The following is a 19,951-nucleotide window of genomic DNA, read 5'->3' as shown; positions in this document are numbered from 1 at the left end:
TAAAACAGTCAAACTATCTGAGTCAACTGTTCAAGGGGCCTATAGGTGTTTAGCCCAAGTATTATGATCTCCGATAATGACTTCGACGATCCCGTTCTCGGAGTGCATAGTACCTCGTATCTGTTTCAATGAAGTATAAATGCTACTCGCAAATGATCTGCGATGGCTTTAAGCGGACGTTCCCTAATTAGGTTAAGTTTCTAACTTGTAAGACATTGTATCACAAGAGATAGAGGATGAAAACATTCACAATCCACATAAACGCTAACGGAGAAAAGTCCGGGGTCATTTGTGATACGTACATCCTATTCTTCGGCAAACCACGTAAAGTCAGAAACAATTTTTAGAACAAGTATATAGAATATGAATTCTGGTATCTCAGAAAGACTGTATGGCGCCTGGCTATCATATGATGGTTTCTTTTGTTCTATATACGAACATTTATTCTGATATTCACGAGGACTTTAATAGTTACCTAATGGCTCGGTATTTTTAAGGAACTACTTAAATATGGTTGAAATAAATTATTGGAATTAAGTCAGAGTATAAATACATGCTATAAGGTAACTCAGTGTACCAGGAGAAGCATGTAAATTGGTGCTGCTTGGTTTTAACGTAGATATCGCAAAGTACCTAAGGTAATACGTGATTTGCCACTATGTAGGACTTACAGAAATCCTCAAGTATATCTCTGGACTAGAAAATGAAACCTATAACGGAAAATCAGCTGGAATATTCTATATGCTGGACCGGAACCGAGCCTGAGGATCTGGGTCGAAAACTAATGCATGGTCAAGCCTAAAGGTTAAACATACATTAAGTATTTTGGGTTTTCACAACTAGTGTAATTCGTTGGGCTATCACTAGGTGGGGTGAAGACAAGTCGGGATCACCCCCGGAACCTGGAGAAGTTGCCAAGGGGGTACAAAGTCTAGCACTTACAGATGGCGTCTATTTATTATAGGGGGCTAAGAACAAGTAGATAACGAGAAATGGTGTAGAGAAAACCTCATAGTCAAGATTAACAGCATTCCCAGGCTTTAATCAACGCCTCACTCCTTACTACTGTCCGATTTTGGTATAGGGTGAGCAGGCATGTTGCCATTGAACTGGATGGGTCATGTATACATCTGCTACTAACAGATAATTCGTGTATGACGGAGAACCCGGAACTCTTCTAAACTTCAGGTAGCACAACGATTTCGTTTTGTTTCGTCATGCCCGATGGTGTCGTGATACTCGAACTGGTCCCTGCCGGGCCTCTCAGGCTTCCCCCTTTACGAATTCCAGTAATGCGGTAGGACTTCGACGCGTTTCAAACCGTTTCAATTGTGGTGCCCTATCGGTCCTTCCAGGTAGTTGGGCTAGATTGCTAGATTACTAGCAGATATGTAGGTTTCGGTGCCTAACGACTATTTACCAGGACATCGCCTGTCTCCTGCTCGGCCGTAAGATATGGACAAACTTAACAACTATCTAAGCTGAGAGCCTCCGAAGGACTAAGCCGCGACAGATCATCTCGATCTAGGCCTCCATAGGCCTCTCCGGGAGACACAGGACTGCTAAATGCCGTCAACTGTACAGGGTTTACGTGGCCTAGAACGTGTAGTTGCAATCAAATAATTTTCCCGAATCATTCTCTTACTTCACCTAATTCGGCCACTACCCGGCCTACCGGTTGGCCGACGGCAATCAGATGACTATGCGGCTAGGAAATCATGTCATGATCAACATGTGAACAGGGAAGCCCAGGACTATGCTAAATTAGATACGGGATAGTTATGACCCGAAGGAAGGGTGCTCATCCGAATATGAGTTCGCTGGCTTGATTGGTTACAGATTGGCCGGGAAAGAGTACGCGTTGGTAGGTAATTGAGCAGGTTACGTCCGGAACAAGCTAACTCCACCTCGATAGGAATTGCTAACGAAGTCTAGCACCCCTATTTCTAAAATGGTTCTTAGGATAAGTCACTAGGAGAGCCCATGGGATAGATATCATTAGTTTAGGATATATCATCGAGAACACTAAGTCCCCTATATTTCTATCCCATAGCTGAGGAGTGGGTAGGGGTATATTTTATTTAAAGGGGTAACAATACTAGTCTAACCTAGTGGGAGACCAGTATACTGATTAGTTGATTTTCCATTACAGCGTTTAGAATCCAATTAACTTTATGACGCGAAATTATTATATTCACCCAATTCAGAAGAAGTAGACACCATCCCCTATTTGTCATGTTCGTGAATTGATATGAATCTAAATGTGCCGGTATAGTAGAAAATCCCAAGGATTAGTAGACCGTTTATATTTGTGTATACCAGAATAAACAAATCGACAGCAAAGGTAGGTACGTAGAACCAGCCCTTGTTATGACTTTGCCCTGGAAGTAGTCTATATTCACGAACAGTAACTACCTTCTAACCTAGGTACCTACAGGCATGGCACAAGACGATATAGAATGAACATATGAAACTTATAAGTTACATTACATTTCAACCAGCTACTCGACCAACCCGGCTACTGGAAGTTCGTATGCCTATATATTTTCACTGATATCATTAACTGAGTCCTCGCCTTAGAGTAAATCTATTTAAATAAGTTAGAATAGTACCCTCGGGTAGATCTGTGCTTGAAAGGCGTAAGTCGAAATAATTAGGCCCTTCGACTCCAGGGTAAATGGCGGCGTTTCAAGTGATCATCCACTCTCCAGTAAATGATTGGCTACTCTACGTTGTGAAGCTTATAAGCTGGTTTCTGCAAGCCCTCTTGCTGTAAGGTAGTGCTAATAGTTTGTCATCATCACACTAGTAACGCGGGCGTAACATTCAAGCATACCTTTTAGTGTAATGCTTACAGTCAAGATAAAAGTCTTCAGATTCAACATTGAAATATCAAGTTGAAGGAAAATAAATCACTCGTTGTGTATATGCCAGAATACCTATGATATAAGCTATTTAACAGATTAGCGGTAGATTAAGCCACTCAACCTGTTGGGGAGGGTTGGCATACTAACTACTAGGAAAGGGGGTAGAAAGAGAAACTATATCCGAGTGTGTGCCTTATGAAGATCACGCTTACGCATAATTTTAAGACATCTATATGTATAACGAAGTTCTTAACGTAAGATTTATCTTTGTAGCACGGAATACGCTTTCAATGCCCGCTGAGCCACGTTCCAATGTCGCCCTCTGGATGATGAAATTGGTAACGCCTGAAGGTCGTAATGGACTATCTACCTAACAGCATTTTATATTTATACTAAGACAACTAGGCGCGCAGCTATAGCGTATGGGATGACTGGAGTACTAAGGCAGAGCCAGCGTACTGCCTGATATAGGGGGACAAAAAGCTGTCCCCTGGAGTGGCGGTGGGATGCCACCTGACACAATTCTGGCAACATTCGGAAGGCTTCGGCGAGAGCGAAGCTATAAAGAGTGCAATAACATAAGTAGAAGCACATATTCCTATTACTTGGGTAAACATAAGATTTTGATACGCTACCTGCCAAGTGAGCAATCCAGACCCTACTATGCATTGAGGTTAAGCAAAAGACTCAGATTACCACCTTATTGCATCCTAAGAAGCACGCTTAGCTATCAAATAGACACTATATCAGCGGAAAGGAAAGGATACAAAATTACCATATTCAAAAGGGGAAGTTCTTGATATATATTATTCTACTCGCCATACCTTTATGGGATACGATAAATGTACTTGTTAAACACCTCAGGTACCTTACGTGAGAAGTAGTCTCTATCATGAATAAAGGTTGCTTTGTGAAAGGCAATGCTTATATTGAAAAGGTCTTTAGAAGCATTGAAAGTCAGGTATATAGATATGGATTAAGTCTTATACGTAAATACTTTATCTAGAACAGCTAAGTATCGTGAAAGATCTATTAGCCTCTCTTAAGGCAAAACGGCTAGGAAAATCACAGAAAAGGCACAGTTTACTAGGTAGGAATTTGATGGCTATACCGCCAATGAATCATAAAGAATAAAATTTAACTCTTCACATTCTTCAAATCTCCAGCTGAACTATTGGGTGTTAACGGCAAGATAAACTCTACGTATAGTTGCCGGTAGGAAGTAGCTCAATGACGAATGTGAATGAATGTTTCTTTGATAGACTCGGGGCCCGCTCCGTGAGGCTACGGATAATATCTATCGACTTCAACGATCCATATCCTAGTTTCCCATCTTCCTGTGGGCACAGTATGTGTGGAGACTTTACCTGCTTTCCTATACACTTTGACACTTCCATATCTAAAATTCGCGAGGGTATTATGAAGCCTACCCTCCTGTAGAATTATCTAATGCCGCGTTATGCCGTTTAAGGGGTCGAAATGATAATACGCATCAGGGTATATCTACAGTGTTGTCATATGATATATATTCAGTAGTTATATGGAAGAAGGACGCGTGGACGTTTTGGAACCGCATGGTGGATGTCTGGTCTTCCGAAATCCTCATTGTCAGTCCACTTCGTTCCGCGGTCAAGGGGGTATTTCCGAAGGACTGCACCATCTCAGTGCTCGGAGACAGGATGGTATCCATGGTTAGATGTTATCTTGTATGCCAAATAAAGATCGCTAAAGGCCCGAGTCGATCGACGGATGGGATGAGCCCTGGCAGCCAATACACAGATCCGACTCTAGGGTTGGAATGCATACCGGGGCAGGCTTCGACGGGCATCCTGCGGGAAAGCGGCATTAAAGGTATGGCTAGCGTGCATCGCGCGGAAGCGATCCAAATTAACGTGGATGTTATCCAGGCGCTTCCGATAGTTTCCGTCGACAAGAATCTATAATCGTAAACTTCGCTCGAACGGGCGACCGGCGGTCTTTCTTGATGCGTGAGCTGACCTGTTGGGGATATATTACTGCTGGAGGCCTAAGATGGTAAAGTAGTCGACTACCAATGCCTGCGCCTGGCTCAAGCCACCGCTACTTTCTTCTGACAAATTCATCGCCGAATCAAGGATATGGGTTGATGCTACGGCCCTAAGGGTAGGTACCGATGTGTTGAAACCCTACAACAAATAAACCTTCGAACTATGATCTAAAATAAGAGGAAGATCTAGAAAACCTAATGATCTCGAAAATATTATGAAGAGTAAGGAAATAACCTCCATATCGGCAGGTAGGCAGTGCCAGCCAGTATCTTAAAATTACACGAGGCTCTATGTCGGATAACGGTATGACGACAGGAACTAGGAGCTCTGTTGCATGTAATCCTTACATTATTCCAGGCCAAAATGGGATGTAAGGTGATATATTCCTAGTAGGGTGTCTTGTTCCCGCATCTCATAGGGGATGTTGCACAGTGGCTTATAAGGTGAACCGGCCAGACTTACGATGGCGAGATTATGAAGAATACATCTTCATGAGATAAGCCACTTTGTTAGCTATTTCTATATTATTGTATTCTGTTGGAAGCACTAGTACTGATCCTAAGGACCTTCCTTTTAAGTTCTTAGGAGACATAGACAGCTATCAATAATGGGAGGTATCCCTACAGTGTAGAAAAGCCGGTACTCTGGGACCGGTGGAGGATAACACTGGAGCCTTGCAGGCGGTGAAGAGTTTATATCCCTTCATATTGGGTATTTCCCCTCCCGACTTCTCGCTCGAAAGATGAATACAGTGTGACCGGCCAAATCTATATGAAAAAGAACCGTCTCACCGGAGATTCTACGGGTATCTACTAATCTATACCACGACAAAAAGGGTTGGATCTCCGAGAGCTCCTGTCATAATTATCAGTCATCTTTATCCTTATTTCAGGATATATCAGGAGTTGTACAGGTATGCTGATGCGGACAGGGGATGGTAGCTCGGTCAGTAGACATAGATTTTACGCTACATAGTTCAATAATTCTCTCGGAAGTGTACTTTCAAGAATAGCCCAAGATTGGACGAGGAGTTTTCAACCGTAAGCCGTAAGAATTCCTTGGCAGAAATTTACAATCGGGAGTAGGCTATCAGAGCTAGAGCTAGGAGGCAGGGAAGCCTAATATGAGGTCTTATTGGGTTCAGGCAACCGATTGTTGTCGCCCATCGGGGAACGCCTTGCGCGGTGATAAGATTTATTCGTCGGCAAGACGTGTAACTAGTTGATTCTGTGCAAATCAAAGGTGGGATGGAACTCTGCAGACCGAATACCCCTAGCGTACCCTTTATAGCAATGTGGAATGTCATCGTTAAGGATCGAGCAGAGCCTCACGATGTTCTACAGAGACTGAGGAAATGTTGAAACCCGGTAATCTTGAAACATGGGCCTTTGCGATGACATATAGCATATAGATTCGCTAATATGGGTTGAGCTAAAAGAAATGGACCAGCAACGATAGGAGGGATCTCGTGCCACGTTACAAGAACTAAGATGCATCCTTCTTCATCCTCACTCTGCATTTGTGCTTGCTCGAGGATTTATCGGCATATTTTTAATCCATGACAGAATGCGCTGGTTTGACCTTTCCCAAAACTAGGCCCCAAGCCAGCCACGTACGTATACGCAAGCCATGTGCTCCAGGCATGATCCTGTTTGTAGGACGACGCTAGTGTAGATATACCAACTCTTCAACCCTTTTGGAATCATACGGACAATCTGCCTGTTTAGAGAAACCTGAAATGATCACAACAGAAGCTAGCAACGTGGATGATTGTTGGCTCAGGGGTAAAAGAGGTATGTTTGACAAATAATTTAATAGCAGCAGCCCCCAATTTGGAAATGGGAAGCGAACAAATGCGGATAACCAAGGTCAAATGCACGCTAGTATTGGCGCACATAGAGAGTTTGAGCAACGTAGAAGAAGGCGGGAGAAGCTAATAAAGGTCTGCTTCAAGTTGAATGCTGAGCGTTCGCGGGTGAAGTGGCCGGCAGATGAAAAGGGGGGGATGCGGATTTTCGAGTGTATAGCGTCTGTCGATCGATTCGATAAGGCACCAAGCGGGATTAACTCATTTCTCTGTAGCTCCGAGGCACGCGAGTGCAAGAAGCGAGATGACCATGCCAGAATGTGTAGTTGTTGAGATATACGAACAGTGAACTTACCAGTAAAGTGAGGAGATAGCTTCCTGAATATCCTTGTTGTCGATCAAGACCCAACTAAGCGCCAACCCGCTGACAGTTCGCCAGCGAGTGCCACAGCACCAAGCTTTGTAATACCATTGGCTTAATAGTCTAATTTTCTAAGCATTGAGACGCCCGGCTATACTTGAGAAGGTAGGTAGGTGGAGGAAAAGGCTTCGGGTAAGGCCCTCCTCGTGCAACAACAAGTCGCATGCAAGACACGCCACCTTCATCGAGTAGCCTCGGTCAAGTTCTTGGTCTACGTCCCTTGTTCCTTGGCCCTGCCACAATGGTTGGATGGATGAGTTGGTCCGTATCAAATGATGAAATGTGACAGGCCTTAATGCTACTGTTGCTATAGAGTTCTGCTGGCATTTGACCCCCCTCATCGTCGAAGGCTAGGGCGCGATGGCTTGAGCCCTGCTGTCGTGTAGCAAATACAATTATGAAGGGTCAATATCCACGCCGGACTACTATTGGGTTCGCAAGCAGTCCTATAATTACTTACCACAGTCTACCCGGATCCTGGGTGCCGAAGCCTCACACAAATTACTAATATTTCGGTCATGGTGGGCTTTCTCGTGAGAGTACGAAGGCACTGCGCTCTCGGACCGTGAGAACAGAGCAATAAAACACGTGTAAAGGAACCTAAACTGCGACCAACATAATCACTACAGCAATTTGATAAGAGTATGAATGTAACGGTGGGTGGCTGCATGAGGAGCGCATGTCAAGCCACCCCTTTTCGAAATTTCTTGCAGAGGGTCACAGAGATACTTCGGTCCAATCTAACGCTATGTCCCTGATGGGGTATAATCTGAGTATCTAAATGTCTCATGTATTTATTAGCTCCAAATTGATGTTGACTGAGGAATACTGGGGTTAGGGCCCGACTGAAATGACTGAAATTGGCCGTTGCGATCAGCCTAGCTAAAGGCGAGGACCTGTTCGGTAAGGATGTCAACAAACAATGTTAACATCACGTCATATTCTAATATAACGAATATGTCTGTTAGGATTATGTCTCGCATATATATAGCGTATATCTATACTGTTACTTGTAATAGTTAGCCGGCGAGGGCTTGGTGGTAGATGCAGGACGGGGCAGGCTTATGTTAGTCAGTTACAGATATATAAGAAATATCAGCTAGAACTTCGCAGCCATGAAGAAATAGCGGATATAAGTCTCACAAAGTACCTATACTTGCGCGAGATACGCACAGTTTGAACGAATAAACGGATGAGCAAGTTTCTTAGTGAATAAGCGACGGCGACCTTTCCCGCCAGGTTTTAAAGGTCTAATATGCATAGCTGTAAAGGCTAAGAAGAGATGATAGGCCACAAACCCTAAACGAAAGAACGTGAGCTCCAATTATATCTCATTAAACAAGTCATCTCAGGCTTCGAAGATACATATACAAGCTTTACACAGTGCCCGTAGCTTAAGCACCTATGTTTAGATAGATTGCGGCTAGGTATCCGTATATGTGCTCGGTTGAAGGCTCTGACATCGGCAATGGGAAGATTCCGATCTCTCTAGCACTTATGATTACCTATGTAGAAACAGCAAAGAGAACTGACTTCTTTGCAGGGCTTCAAGGTCCCGGGGGTATTGAAACTTACCACGATCCGGCAAGGAAAAGTGTGATGGGGACTTTTCGATTATCTGACTTGCGTAAACATGCATAGCGATCGAAAACAGGAAAATAAGTCAAAAGTCAACATGTCCTAGGACTCTCATGTGAGGTTGATCTACAATTAGATACGCACTTAGGCATTTGCTCCAAAGTTCGATCCGTGGTTCTGATGTTGGTGAAGTCATATTGCACATATTGCAAGTACATAAACAAGTAACCACTAGAAACATTATCCTCATTTACCTTTCTTCCTTTTTGTTTCTATTATTAAATCAAATACAAACTCCCTTGCTTTTTATTTCTAGAAGGCTCCAAAAAAGCCCTCCAACACGAATAGACTTGTTAGCAGCAAGGAGGTATACATAATTCAAAGTTAGGTTAGTCAGATACTGTAATATGATGAATGTCATGATATTTTGAACAATGAAGTGGTAATACTTTGCACTATACATATATACATGTGGGTTAGGTGGTAGTATACAGCTTATGTACTTAGGTGGGTATACACCTATACGTACATTAAATATATACGCGATCAAGTCAGTACATCTAGATTTTCAAGGTAGTATGTGCACGACAGTACCTACATAGGTACGTATTTCCCGAAAAGGACGTACTAATACATGCTATGCACCTCTTTGGGCTGGTGGGTACTCATCTTGCACCATTACCGGACGTGAGGCCCTGGTATGACAAGGGTCACCACTGGCCATCTTGCTTATGATTGGGGGATCGGTCAATTCAAATAACAAGTATTTTCTGTCCTGTCATATTTCTATGTAAATACAAATTATTATGTACCTCTATACTTGACTTCGCAGGGGCACTTTTACACCGGTCGTTATAAGCAAACCAACAGTGCGGATTAGAGCGACTAGATATGTACTTCTTCCAATTGATGTGGCCTTCAGGCCTTCTCCTATTACAACTTAGGTCTAGTACCATCTCCAAAGAATTACATAGTTATGCTAGGTAGGTATGTTTGCTTTTTTCTTTCTTTTTTCTTATGCTTACAATTACCTGACTTCCCTAGATAGGATTAGAAGGTGAAGGCTTGCCTGATATGTTGAGTCCCGTGGTATGATAATGCTTGGCTGTAATCCACGAATGTCTGTTCCCGCGTTTACAGCGCCTATTATCTTCTGTAGTAAAAGAATAAGCTGCTCGAACCTCTTTTCTCTACCCCAGGAAAAAGCAATAACTGAGCCAGTCAACCCTGCTTAATTCCTTGCCAATCACCATGTGTTACCCCTGCCGCTTCTCGGTGATATGCATACCTACTTAGGTAACTACATCTACCTGTATCTACGTACGGTTTATACTTCCAACATCTACTACACTATACTCGACAACTTAGGGGATTCATATGCTATTCAAGATGATGGAAACAAGGTTGGCTTAGGGAAGACAGCAGCGAAAAAATGAAAAATAAAACAAAATAAAACAAATGCAGAAATACAAGGCACCAAATATGGTAATTAAGAAAAAGATATAAATTCGAATCCACGGCCCTCCTTGATGATTCAAATTGTCAATGAGTGGTCACCTCGTACAAGATCTAGAATCGTCGCGTGGGCATCATTCGTTCAGCTTGCGCAACCCTCTCTACACCCATTCAGTCAAGAACAAGATGCTTTAGGAAAAGCATGGCTTTTCGGTATTGCTCTGTCTGAGTGTGCCAAACGTGGCACCGCTGCGTCGTGTAGATCATGATGTGCATTAACATGACAGAAAGATTGCTGCATCATCATTCTAGATTGACGAGCATTATATCAGAACCCGCGGCCCGATCCGGATGGACCGAAGCCTTGCTGCGTAGTAAATAAATCCCTCTCACATGTAGGTATAATGCCACATTCCGCCTTGCTGACTTCGTGATACCGATTATAATAACAAGAAAAACGTACTAGTCAAAGCCATAAGATAAAGATATCACCTTAGTGAGCAGTTTACAGTGTTATAGCAATTGACACTCGAGGCTAAAGTATCTAAGGGCACTGAAGCCCCAATGGTAGCTAGATAACTCGTGGTTAAAAGCAGTTCGTGGGGTTACACTCTTTAGGGGCTTGATTTGTGGGGGACAGACCATGCTGGATGGACACATGTAATTCATCAAACCAACGGCAGTTCGCATTCACTATTATAGTTTAAGGGGCAGAATAAACATGTAGGACCCGTTCTTCGCAAAAGCCGTATAGGTATATTAATAGCCCTGCATAAGGGTGAAATGATGAAGATAATCCTATTTCTTTGCGTTTCTGTGATCTATAGGGAACGGCCTCCAGCTCCATCCTTTTGACGTGGTCAACAGTTATCGTTCCCGATCCCAGCCTTGAAACCTCGGGTAATAGGGGTAAACTATTGGTCATCGCATCAAGTTCGTAGATCGAGTGCGTAGAGATGATCACGAATTGGGCTCTATTAATGTGTATACCTTTTTCTTTGCCACTCTAGTAGTCAAAAGCTCAACCTTACCTTAGGTTTTAGGGATGGTGTCATACTTTGGAACCACAGCGGGCTACGAGAGTGAGCTGTGAGCTCATCTTCTGACCTGGGTTTGTCGTAAAAGATGTCCAGCAGGTCTTCTTCATGTCAGCCCTATTTCTCACGTGTTATTTACCTGATAAGTCGTAGAACTCTCATGGATTGAGACATTTGAGATCGTGGCTTCAGGTGGTCTATTGCTACGTCCGTACCTTGCGGATCCAGCCCGCTAGGCGTGCTAGGTTAGCCTACCAAAAGCATGCAAGTACGCCCTGCTCGATGCTTGATGTCTACCGGATGCTTCCGAGGATTCGTCAGAGAGATGTCACATCCAGGCTCAAGGCCATGGCCATATGCTAACAATGTAGGGCCGAAAACCAAACTAATAGAATGGTTGTAGGTGTGGTGAGTCACGTATGTATGCAAGCCTAAATCCTCAAGTCCCGATGCTCTCCGCCTACCCAGGCAAAAGGAAATGAGAGCTTCCCTTAAAAGAAGTACGATCTTTCCAGGACGCGGCCCCTAACTCGCGGACTACTTAGTGTTTGCCTAACTAAGATTCTCATGTTAGGGGTCATCAATTTCTCGATAATAATTGCATCAGATCCTGCTCGTTTCTGATCAACTAAGGATCTCGGCAGAGATACCTTACGACTAGGACTTCTAACTAAAAGTGGCGATGGTTGGTCCAGATTTGACCAAACGGTCGTAGGCTTGCCATGCAGTCTCCCGAGGACTGGGCACAACTCGACCAAGCAGATCCCTTCCCAATTACCAGGAGATGTTTGTGGCGTCTCGTAGAGGCACTGACGGTAGGGTACGTGCAGAAATGATGCATAGGGGAACGGAGTTCATCACCCATCGGCTCCCAAGGTCTCGGTGCTCTTGATATCTCTAACTACTTTACATTGTCTCCTATGGACTCAAAAGAACTACATTTAGGTACCTTATAAGATATCATAGAAAATTATATATCCTTAGCGGAGACTGTAGAGCTGAATATTCAAGTGGAATTCTAAGTTGCACTAAAGCCCCCTTTGGGAGAAGCCTGACTTTCCTAATCTTACCAATACCAATTACAGTACCGAGCAGATTAGGGGTCCGTGGCCGCACCCTAGGACTTGTTTGGCCTTGAGGCTGGGGAGACTAAAACAATTTGAAGCATAAGCCCTGCAATGAACGGCTTCTTGCCTTGATTGTCATGAGGAAAAGATGGAGCTGAGTTGCCCCAGATGCTTTGTGTCTAATTCGGTAGAATCTTCACTTGACCTCGCTTGACGCACTCCGCATCTTTGCCAACACTGATTCCAGGCACACAAGCTGTGCTGCCCACCCCGTAGGTTCTCATCTATAGAATTCTTTGGCCAGAGGGCACATAGGGCTACACCCAGATACCTTGTCCAGCTCATACATTACTGCGCAGCTCGCCGGTTCATTTGAAATTCAAAGGAGCGGCACGTCGGCCCCTAACAATAGAAAAGACTGAACAAGCCTCGAGTTCTCCGCACAATATACAGATGACCCTAATACTTGCTGTCTCAAAAATCACCCAGCTTGCACTACCACTGCTACCATTATCACCTCACCCAGTCCCAAGAGGGAATAGACAATACCCACTTCGCTTATCTACCAGTCCTATCAAAGATTTTATTATCCTGTCATTGAAGCCTCGAGGACCGCAGTGTGGCCGATATATGGATTTGCTGCTGCGAGTCTGAAGAAGTTGGCTTCATCCATATGCACCATTTCGTGGCACTGCCCTTTTGTCTCTTCTTACAAGCCTCCATAGATCTGCGCGGCATATGCCACCGTACGAGTCGAAGCCACCACGTTAAGCTTTAAATACATTCCCTGTGAGGGTATATAGATTCCCTTCCGTCTCGGACTTCGCTGCACTTGCGTTGTCAACCTGCACTTGTCACCTGCTCAGAATACTCACATAGATTAAACAACCCCCCTTACATTGATTCGAGGAACAACTTAGGTCAGGGCCTATCATCTTTTCTGGATCCACGAACCGGCTACGCGGACCCTATACCCGGCAGGCGGCGGTACGGGAGCTGATTCTTTGATAGCGTGAGGCTTGGTGCGGATAAGAGAAAAAGGTACGCCAGGTTACTGAACGTTTTTGGAGGCTGATTATCACGAGGCGCCCCTTTGGGCCCTTTGGGGTCATCGAATGGCGTCCGTATGGTTTCATTTGAATGCCATCCCATGCCCTGTTCCAAATTGATACGCATGGCGCCATCGACCCAAGTTGGCGGTAGGCAAGTTGGTGTGCATTTAGCCTCCACCATGTTAATCAATCACAGATCGCGGTGGAATTCTGCAGCAGAGGAGCAGTACTGACACATATTCTCAGGGCCTCCCTTCGATTTGCTTAAGACATAAAGATATTCGCATATTAGGGCCCCTTTCCGATAGGGAGAGTAGGTACTTAGTTCTTTTCTACTCGGGATATTGTGCAGGCGCCACGCGCGAAATCTCGATGAAAAACCGCACTGGGCTGGGCAGATCGCGGAGCTAGGACATATACAGCGACGCAGGATACAGATAGATACGGTCAGAAACTGAACGATGACGCTCTAGTCGACGTCAAAGATACCTAACTTTCAGGCTGATTTAGTCAGACCTATCTACGAATTTGATACCTATCTACCTACCTAGGTAGGTAGGTATCAAGGTACTCGACCTGACATTGATTCGGCGTAACTAAACCCAACTCAAGCCGGCGCGGCTCAGTTCCCATCTTACACTATTGGCTCTGCGAGAAGATGATAGGAACTGTTATGTCTTGGCTAACCCGCACTGTCAATCCGTTCTGCTTCCCTTTTCTATCTTCCCCTATCCCGGTTGTTCTCATTATTTTCTATTCTTGAGGGTTAGAAGCTGACAAAATTTTGTATCGTCTAGGTTTACCATTCGCTGCATGACTGTGCATGTATTCGCGGAAGCGTCAATTACTTGGCACTCATGGTTACAGTGGACTATTCAAAGGTCGGTGTACATCCTGGCCCCCTGGACTTCTCATATCTGCAACGCAGCAAGCCCATTTTTGTATCCCTGCCCTACTTCTAAAGATTGACATACATCAATTACATACTTTACTACTACCATCTACCATGGCATCTGCTACCGATCGAGGTCGGAAAGTGGTTAGTCGATGAGTATACTTACAATGCAGAATGCAGAGGGAAAAAAAAGAAACCCTAAAAATAAAATTAAAGGAAAAAGGGAAAAAGAAGAGAAGGAAAAAAAAAAACACAAATCTCCCGATCTGCTCAAAATGGGTAGTATACCTATATGACTTTTATCTAGTTATATCTCTTTTACCTATGTGTATTTACTTAAAGTATCGTCTTGCAGGTACATTGTTAAAGCTTCGGCACGTTATGACGGGACAAGCCTTATTAGTGGATAAAGTACCTGGACTCTCAAGTGAAGCCGGTGTCGTGTCGTCTTGGATTTCTCTTTTTGGGAACCCTGCAAAGAATACGGAACTAACAACCGTTATTGGAACAGCTAATCCACGATCCGTCTTCGAATCCTCCGTTGTCAGCTCTATTAGCATCATCAGCCACTTTTCGGCCGAATGAAGCACGCCTCTCTTCTAACAGAGAGGCTCCTCGAATGAATCAACAACTTAACCCCAAGGTATTTATCATATTTATCATTACATATATACATACCTATATACATATTAATTTATTAACTTGTCAAATTTCCACTTCATTCACTTATGCACCTTCTTGTCTCTTTTTTTTTTCTCCGACTATCCCCATCTCCTTTTACATCAGCTTCCGCCGAAGAACAAAAACAACAAATAGTTCGAGAAAGTCCGCATTCGCCGAGCCCGGTCTGTGGGAGGGCGCTTTTAATTAAGGGAAGCCAATTGGATTAAATGGGTCATGCACTGTCGATGCTGAGGATATCGGAGACGAAAGTCCAAGGCAGCTCCGGGTATGCTTGCTTAAGCTTTGAGATCAAAGTAGCAAGCAGGGCCAACAAAGGGCCAACCAAGGTCAGTTCAATCATCTCAACTCCAAGTATACATATTGTCATGTTCGTATGCATGCGCACTAAGCACGAACCCACCATACGCGCTCGCGCACACAAACATATACACGCGCATATACACAAACACATTCACCTCATACATACATACATACATACATACCTTACATATTATTAGCAGCCGCATATGGCAATTCCCATCTCATCTTCCTGCTGCACCTCCTAGTTTCCCCCCAACGGTATGCCAAATCAGGGACAAGGAAAAATAAAAACAAAAACAAAAAAGAGATGACGATGCAAATCGGAAACCGGCGAGGTCGTGCGCCTTGTAGGCTTTTAAACCGTCTTCCGGCGGTTTGCCAGACCGGTGGTCTCGAAAAGCTTGCGTACCTATCGTGGGCAAGAAAAGGCCTGTCGCATTAGATGAAAAATATGAATCAGCAATCCCCGGTTTCTTTTATGTCGCACAAGAAGAAGAAAAAAACGCCCCCCGGGTCTTTTAGCGTGGTACATCTCGAGGGAATTCTCTACCTTTACCTACCCTACCTTCTAGGTATACTTTTGTACCTGAAGGCTGCTTCTGGAACCTCGACTTCCATTATCCTTGCGAGGGCGCTTGCCCTTAGGTACATCAATCCCAAGGTACCTGCCTACCTTACCTACATGTACCGGGGCAGTCAGCTCACTGGGCTACGTATCTTGCACCATGCCCGCGGTGTCACAGTGCCACGCACGGAATGACAAGGTATATGTCACTGAACTGGAAGCAGCCGGAGCAAACACCGTGCTATTCTTGCACATTCACTGAAGCAGTCACTCTACTTACCTCCTGCTAGTCTCGCTTTCTTTCTCTCTTTCTCGTGTTCCCATATCCGCTGCCAGCCTACTAGCCTACATAGTTACTTGACTTAGCCTACATCTTGGCCGGCATACCCATACCCATCTACATACATCCCCATTTGATCTACTTGCCTACATAACCATACATACATAACCATACATGGCCAACTCCTAAATACTTGCCCACTTGCCCACTTGCCCACATACCCGACAAGCCATCATACATATACAAGAAGTACTTACATATTCCCCGGTGCCAGCCGTGCTTTTTGCGCCTTTGTATTAGCACATTCAATACAGGGACAATCTTTCAATCTCGTGTGCTAACATTTGTTGCCGGTTTCTACAGGGCCTACTCACAAACCCTCGAGCCCTCAATTTCCTGCCGGCAATGCCAAAGCCCGGTAATGACTGCAGCTCACCTCCAAGGGGCCTCCTCTATTAATTAGACCTGTCACCTCTATGCCAATTATCTTTACCATCATTACCCTCCTTTGTCACTGACTATTTTTACCCTTCTAGCAGGACTTTGAGTCTTCGCCGCCTTCGTGTCCTGGGCTGGAATATCTTGACATACCAGCTACAGGTGATATGAGGTTAGTTTTATGTTTCCCTTGCCTACTAAGAAACGAAAAAGAAAAAAAAGAAAAGAAAAAAAAAATGAGAATATTCTTGATCATCTCTGCACTTTTGTTGTCTTCGTTACCTTTATGTTATTTCAATCTTATTTCACTTTGCCTGTCTTAGATCGCATCATATCACTTTGTCATCTCCATCTTCGCACCTTATCTCAACAGCAATACTCGGGCACTTATGGAGGTGTGCCGGCTGGACTACTCTCTGGTCCTACTGGCACACCCATATGACCTACCTACCTTACAATCTGCACCTAACTGCTACTGCCTGTAAATCCCTCTTACTATAGGCGCGGAGAAGAGTTGCATGGGTGGCTGTTGTAGCTACACAAAATACCTGTGACTCTTCCGCTGTTCGCCGCTATGTGGCGTGGTGTATAGCTCCCGATCCTGTATCCGCTACCCCTGTGCTACGCAACGTTGGCAGTACCACATCTCTTGGTCGCACTGAACACTTGGGCATTGTCTCGCATGGAATTGCGATACAGGCATTTTCGCTAGCCTGCCCAGAGCCTCGCACACCAACTTCTATTTGCTAGGACCCCTGCTAATGCTTTCTCTAGATACAACCAAGATTCCAATATTTCTTCCTTGACGATAGAAAACCCTCCTCAGCCGCCTTCTGTGCTCGGCGGTTTTTCTGCACCTCTATTAAACACTACTACGACGGGGTACTCCCCTGACACTGGATCATTCTATTCTCCAGCCTCACAGATCTTCCCCGGGATCGACGTCAGGCCACCGCGCCTGAGCTCTAAGTAAGTCGCACATTGATCCCAGCCCCTTCATAGTGTTCAATAACACACCCGTTTGTAACTCGTCCAGATGTTGCCTTACTCACTGCCTTAGTAGTAGCACCTCATCCACGGGCATGGCACATGCCAACCGCTCCGCTGCGTTACCAAATCCAGCATCAGCGTACAACGTAAGAGATCTCTACTCTGGATCGAGGCCATCCTTTGGAAGACCAACGGAGCACACGAGATCTCCTTCTTTTGCAGCGCCTTTGCGACGCCATCCCCTATCTCCAACTCCCAGTCCCAGTATTAGCTTCACAAGCCCTGTCAGAATGGACACTAGCCAGTATGGAAAATCCGGTGGATCGCATATCCCTCCGCTTCTAGCAATGAGCACGAACGGCCAGCTAGTGTACAGCGATTCCGGGGCGCCCATCAAGATTGATATCCACGGAACTATCGACAAAGGATTCTTCATGTCAGAGGGAGATTGGACGTGCTACAGGAGGAATTACTTCTCCTGCATCTGCTCATACAGTTTGTCGCCATATTCACCCAACACGACAATGCAGTATGTTCCCAGCGGATCGTCAACGTCGTATCAAGTATTTGGGTTTGCGATGTGCATTTCTGCCGTGGTCTCCGACAGCGACTCGCACACAATTGACTTGGTGCAGCATACACCAAAGAGAGATAAAGGACCGGTACAGAAGCCCGAGAAAGTTAGACTTACGCCGAAGCAGCCACAGCAGACACCGCATCCACTACTATATCAAGACCATCACGCTATGCCCGGAGGTTCGAGACCCTTGTACGAAAGTGGTTATGGGCAGAGCACGCAGGGGTCCTACCCAAGCGAACACACGTTCGAAAGGATCCAATTTAAGCAGGCGACGGCAAACAATGGTAAACGAAGAGCGGCTCAGCAGTACTACCATTTAGTTGTAGAGCTATATGCAGATGTGGGAAATCAAGCCCAAGACCAGTTTATGAAGATCGCATCACGGAAATCCGCAAAGATGATTGTACGAGGGCGCTCCCCTGGGCATTACCAAACGGAAAGGCGTGGGAGCACTAGTAGCGGACCCGGTGGATCAAGCGGGATGGGCGGTTACTCCGGATCGCAGGTGTTAGGGCCAGATTACGGCAGCTCGGGCGGTCCTTCGCTTCTTCCAGGCTCGTACGCTAGCGGCGGGGCGTACGATCCACGATCGGGGCATTATGGGGGGACTCGCCATCACGAGCTACCAGCGGAGCCGATTATCCCGACCGAGGAAGCCAAGGCTATCGACAACACGAGGGAGTATCAATACTATCCCGCGCCTATCTACGAAGGTACCGATTCGAGACAGGGTGTTGAGATGTTCTCTCACCGAGGCGAGCCGGACAGCCTAATGACTTCAGCCCCACCAGCGGGAGACTCGAGCTCGTCGAAAGTCAAACACGAATACGAAGGTCCCCTTCCGAGTATTCTATACAATCCCGGAAATGCTTACTACCGGGGCTGCAGTCGATTTGAAGGGAAGCCAACATCGACAGGTTATTACCCAACCATGCCAACCATGCTTCCACAATCTGGGTGATACGAATATTGTGTGGCATAGAGAAGTGTACTCGGCCGCATCCTGGCTGGTATACACAATATATTTCCTTGGCAGATTCCCGTCACCTGCGTTAAGTGTTAAGTTCTACTGCGTCTAGCATGACCATCGGAGATGAAAAGCATATCTGTTTTCTGGATTTTGGTTTTCCCGCGTCTATCACTAGAGGCGGGACTGGCGGCGCACGATGGGATACGGTAGAGGGAAAGAATCCGAGAGAGGATATGGTTTTATGGGGAATTTGGGCGAATGTGGGAATATACGAAGAATGAACTACGACCCCGGCAATGTGGTCGGGATATACTACAAAATATGGACTTTACCTGGTGGGATAACGGAAAGGATACCCCGGTGCGATGCTTTATGGTGTTTTCGAGACGGTTCGAGAAACGAAGGATAAGCGACTTTCATTCATCTACTTGAAAATTTGACGAAGACTACGCAAAAAAATACTCATGGTCGGCGTTGGGAAAGACGGATTATACGGGTGTCTGCGTTTAACTTCCCCAACTCGGCAACTGCTGTGGCCCGCTAGTTCGAGTCCTCCTGGTGAGACTAACTTGATGCAACTCGCCTTCTCCTGTCTCGATGTGATCGGAGGAATGTTTGGGCGGAATGTGTGTTTACAAGTCTCGCGAGACGACTAGGTTTAGGGTGGACCGAAGAACGGGATCCCAGTTTGTGGCGCAAGGTGAAAATAGAAAGGCCTTCTGTCGCTGATGGTGGTGCTTATGCGCTCAGAATTGCTTTCCCTGTATCTTCTTGGTCGAAAGATAAAACATAGCATTCTTTCCATTTTTTCCCTCCTCTCTCGGCCACGGGAATGGATCTTTTGTCTTGCGGGAGAGCGGATCAGTGCATGCCTATGGATCAAAGCAGAGACGCCTTATCCACGCATAACTCCACACTAATACGCATCAGCCAATTAA

General features: G+C 45.3%; 2 protein-coding genes across 2 annotated transcripts; both read left to right on the top strand.

Moving 5' to 3' along the window:
* The first annotated feature begins 14,944 nt into the window (after nucleotides 1-14,944).
* On the top strand, nucleotides 14,945-17,043 carry F4817DRAFT_60372 (uncharacterized protein). Its single transcript, XM_049307678.1, has 3 exons — nucleotides 14,945-15,216; nucleotides 16,310-16,453; nucleotides 16,575-17,043. Exons 1-3 carry the CDS (start codon nucleotides 15,097-15,099, stop codon nucleotides 16,794-16,796), a joined length of 486 nt encoding a protein of 161 aa, XP_049160355.1. The 5' UTR covers nucleotides 14,945-15,096; the 3' UTR covers nucleotides 16,797-17,043.
* Nucleotides 17,044-17,448: 405 nt separating this feature from the next.
* F4817DRAFT_60294 (p53-like transcription factor) lies at nucleotides 17,449-19,107 on the top strand. The gene has a single exon (XM_049307677.1). It carries the CDS (start codon nucleotides 17,556-17,558, stop codon nucleotides 19,002-19,004), a length of 1,449 nt encoding a protein of 482 aa, XP_049160354.1. The 5' UTR covers nucleotides 17,449-17,555; the 3' UTR covers nucleotides 19,005-19,107.
* Nucleotides 19,108-19,951: the final 844 nt, after the last annotated feature.

This window comes from Daldinia loculata (genome assembly GCF_022478755.1).
Source record: "Daldinia loculata strain CBS 113971 unplaced genomic scaffold F4817scaffold_16, whole genome shotgun sequence".
Taxonomy (NCBI): Eukaryota; Fungi; Ascomycota; class Sordariomycetes; order Xylariales; family Hypoxylaceae; genus Daldinia; species Daldinia loculata.
This window is presented reverse-complemented; position numbering and strand designations above follow the sequence as displayed.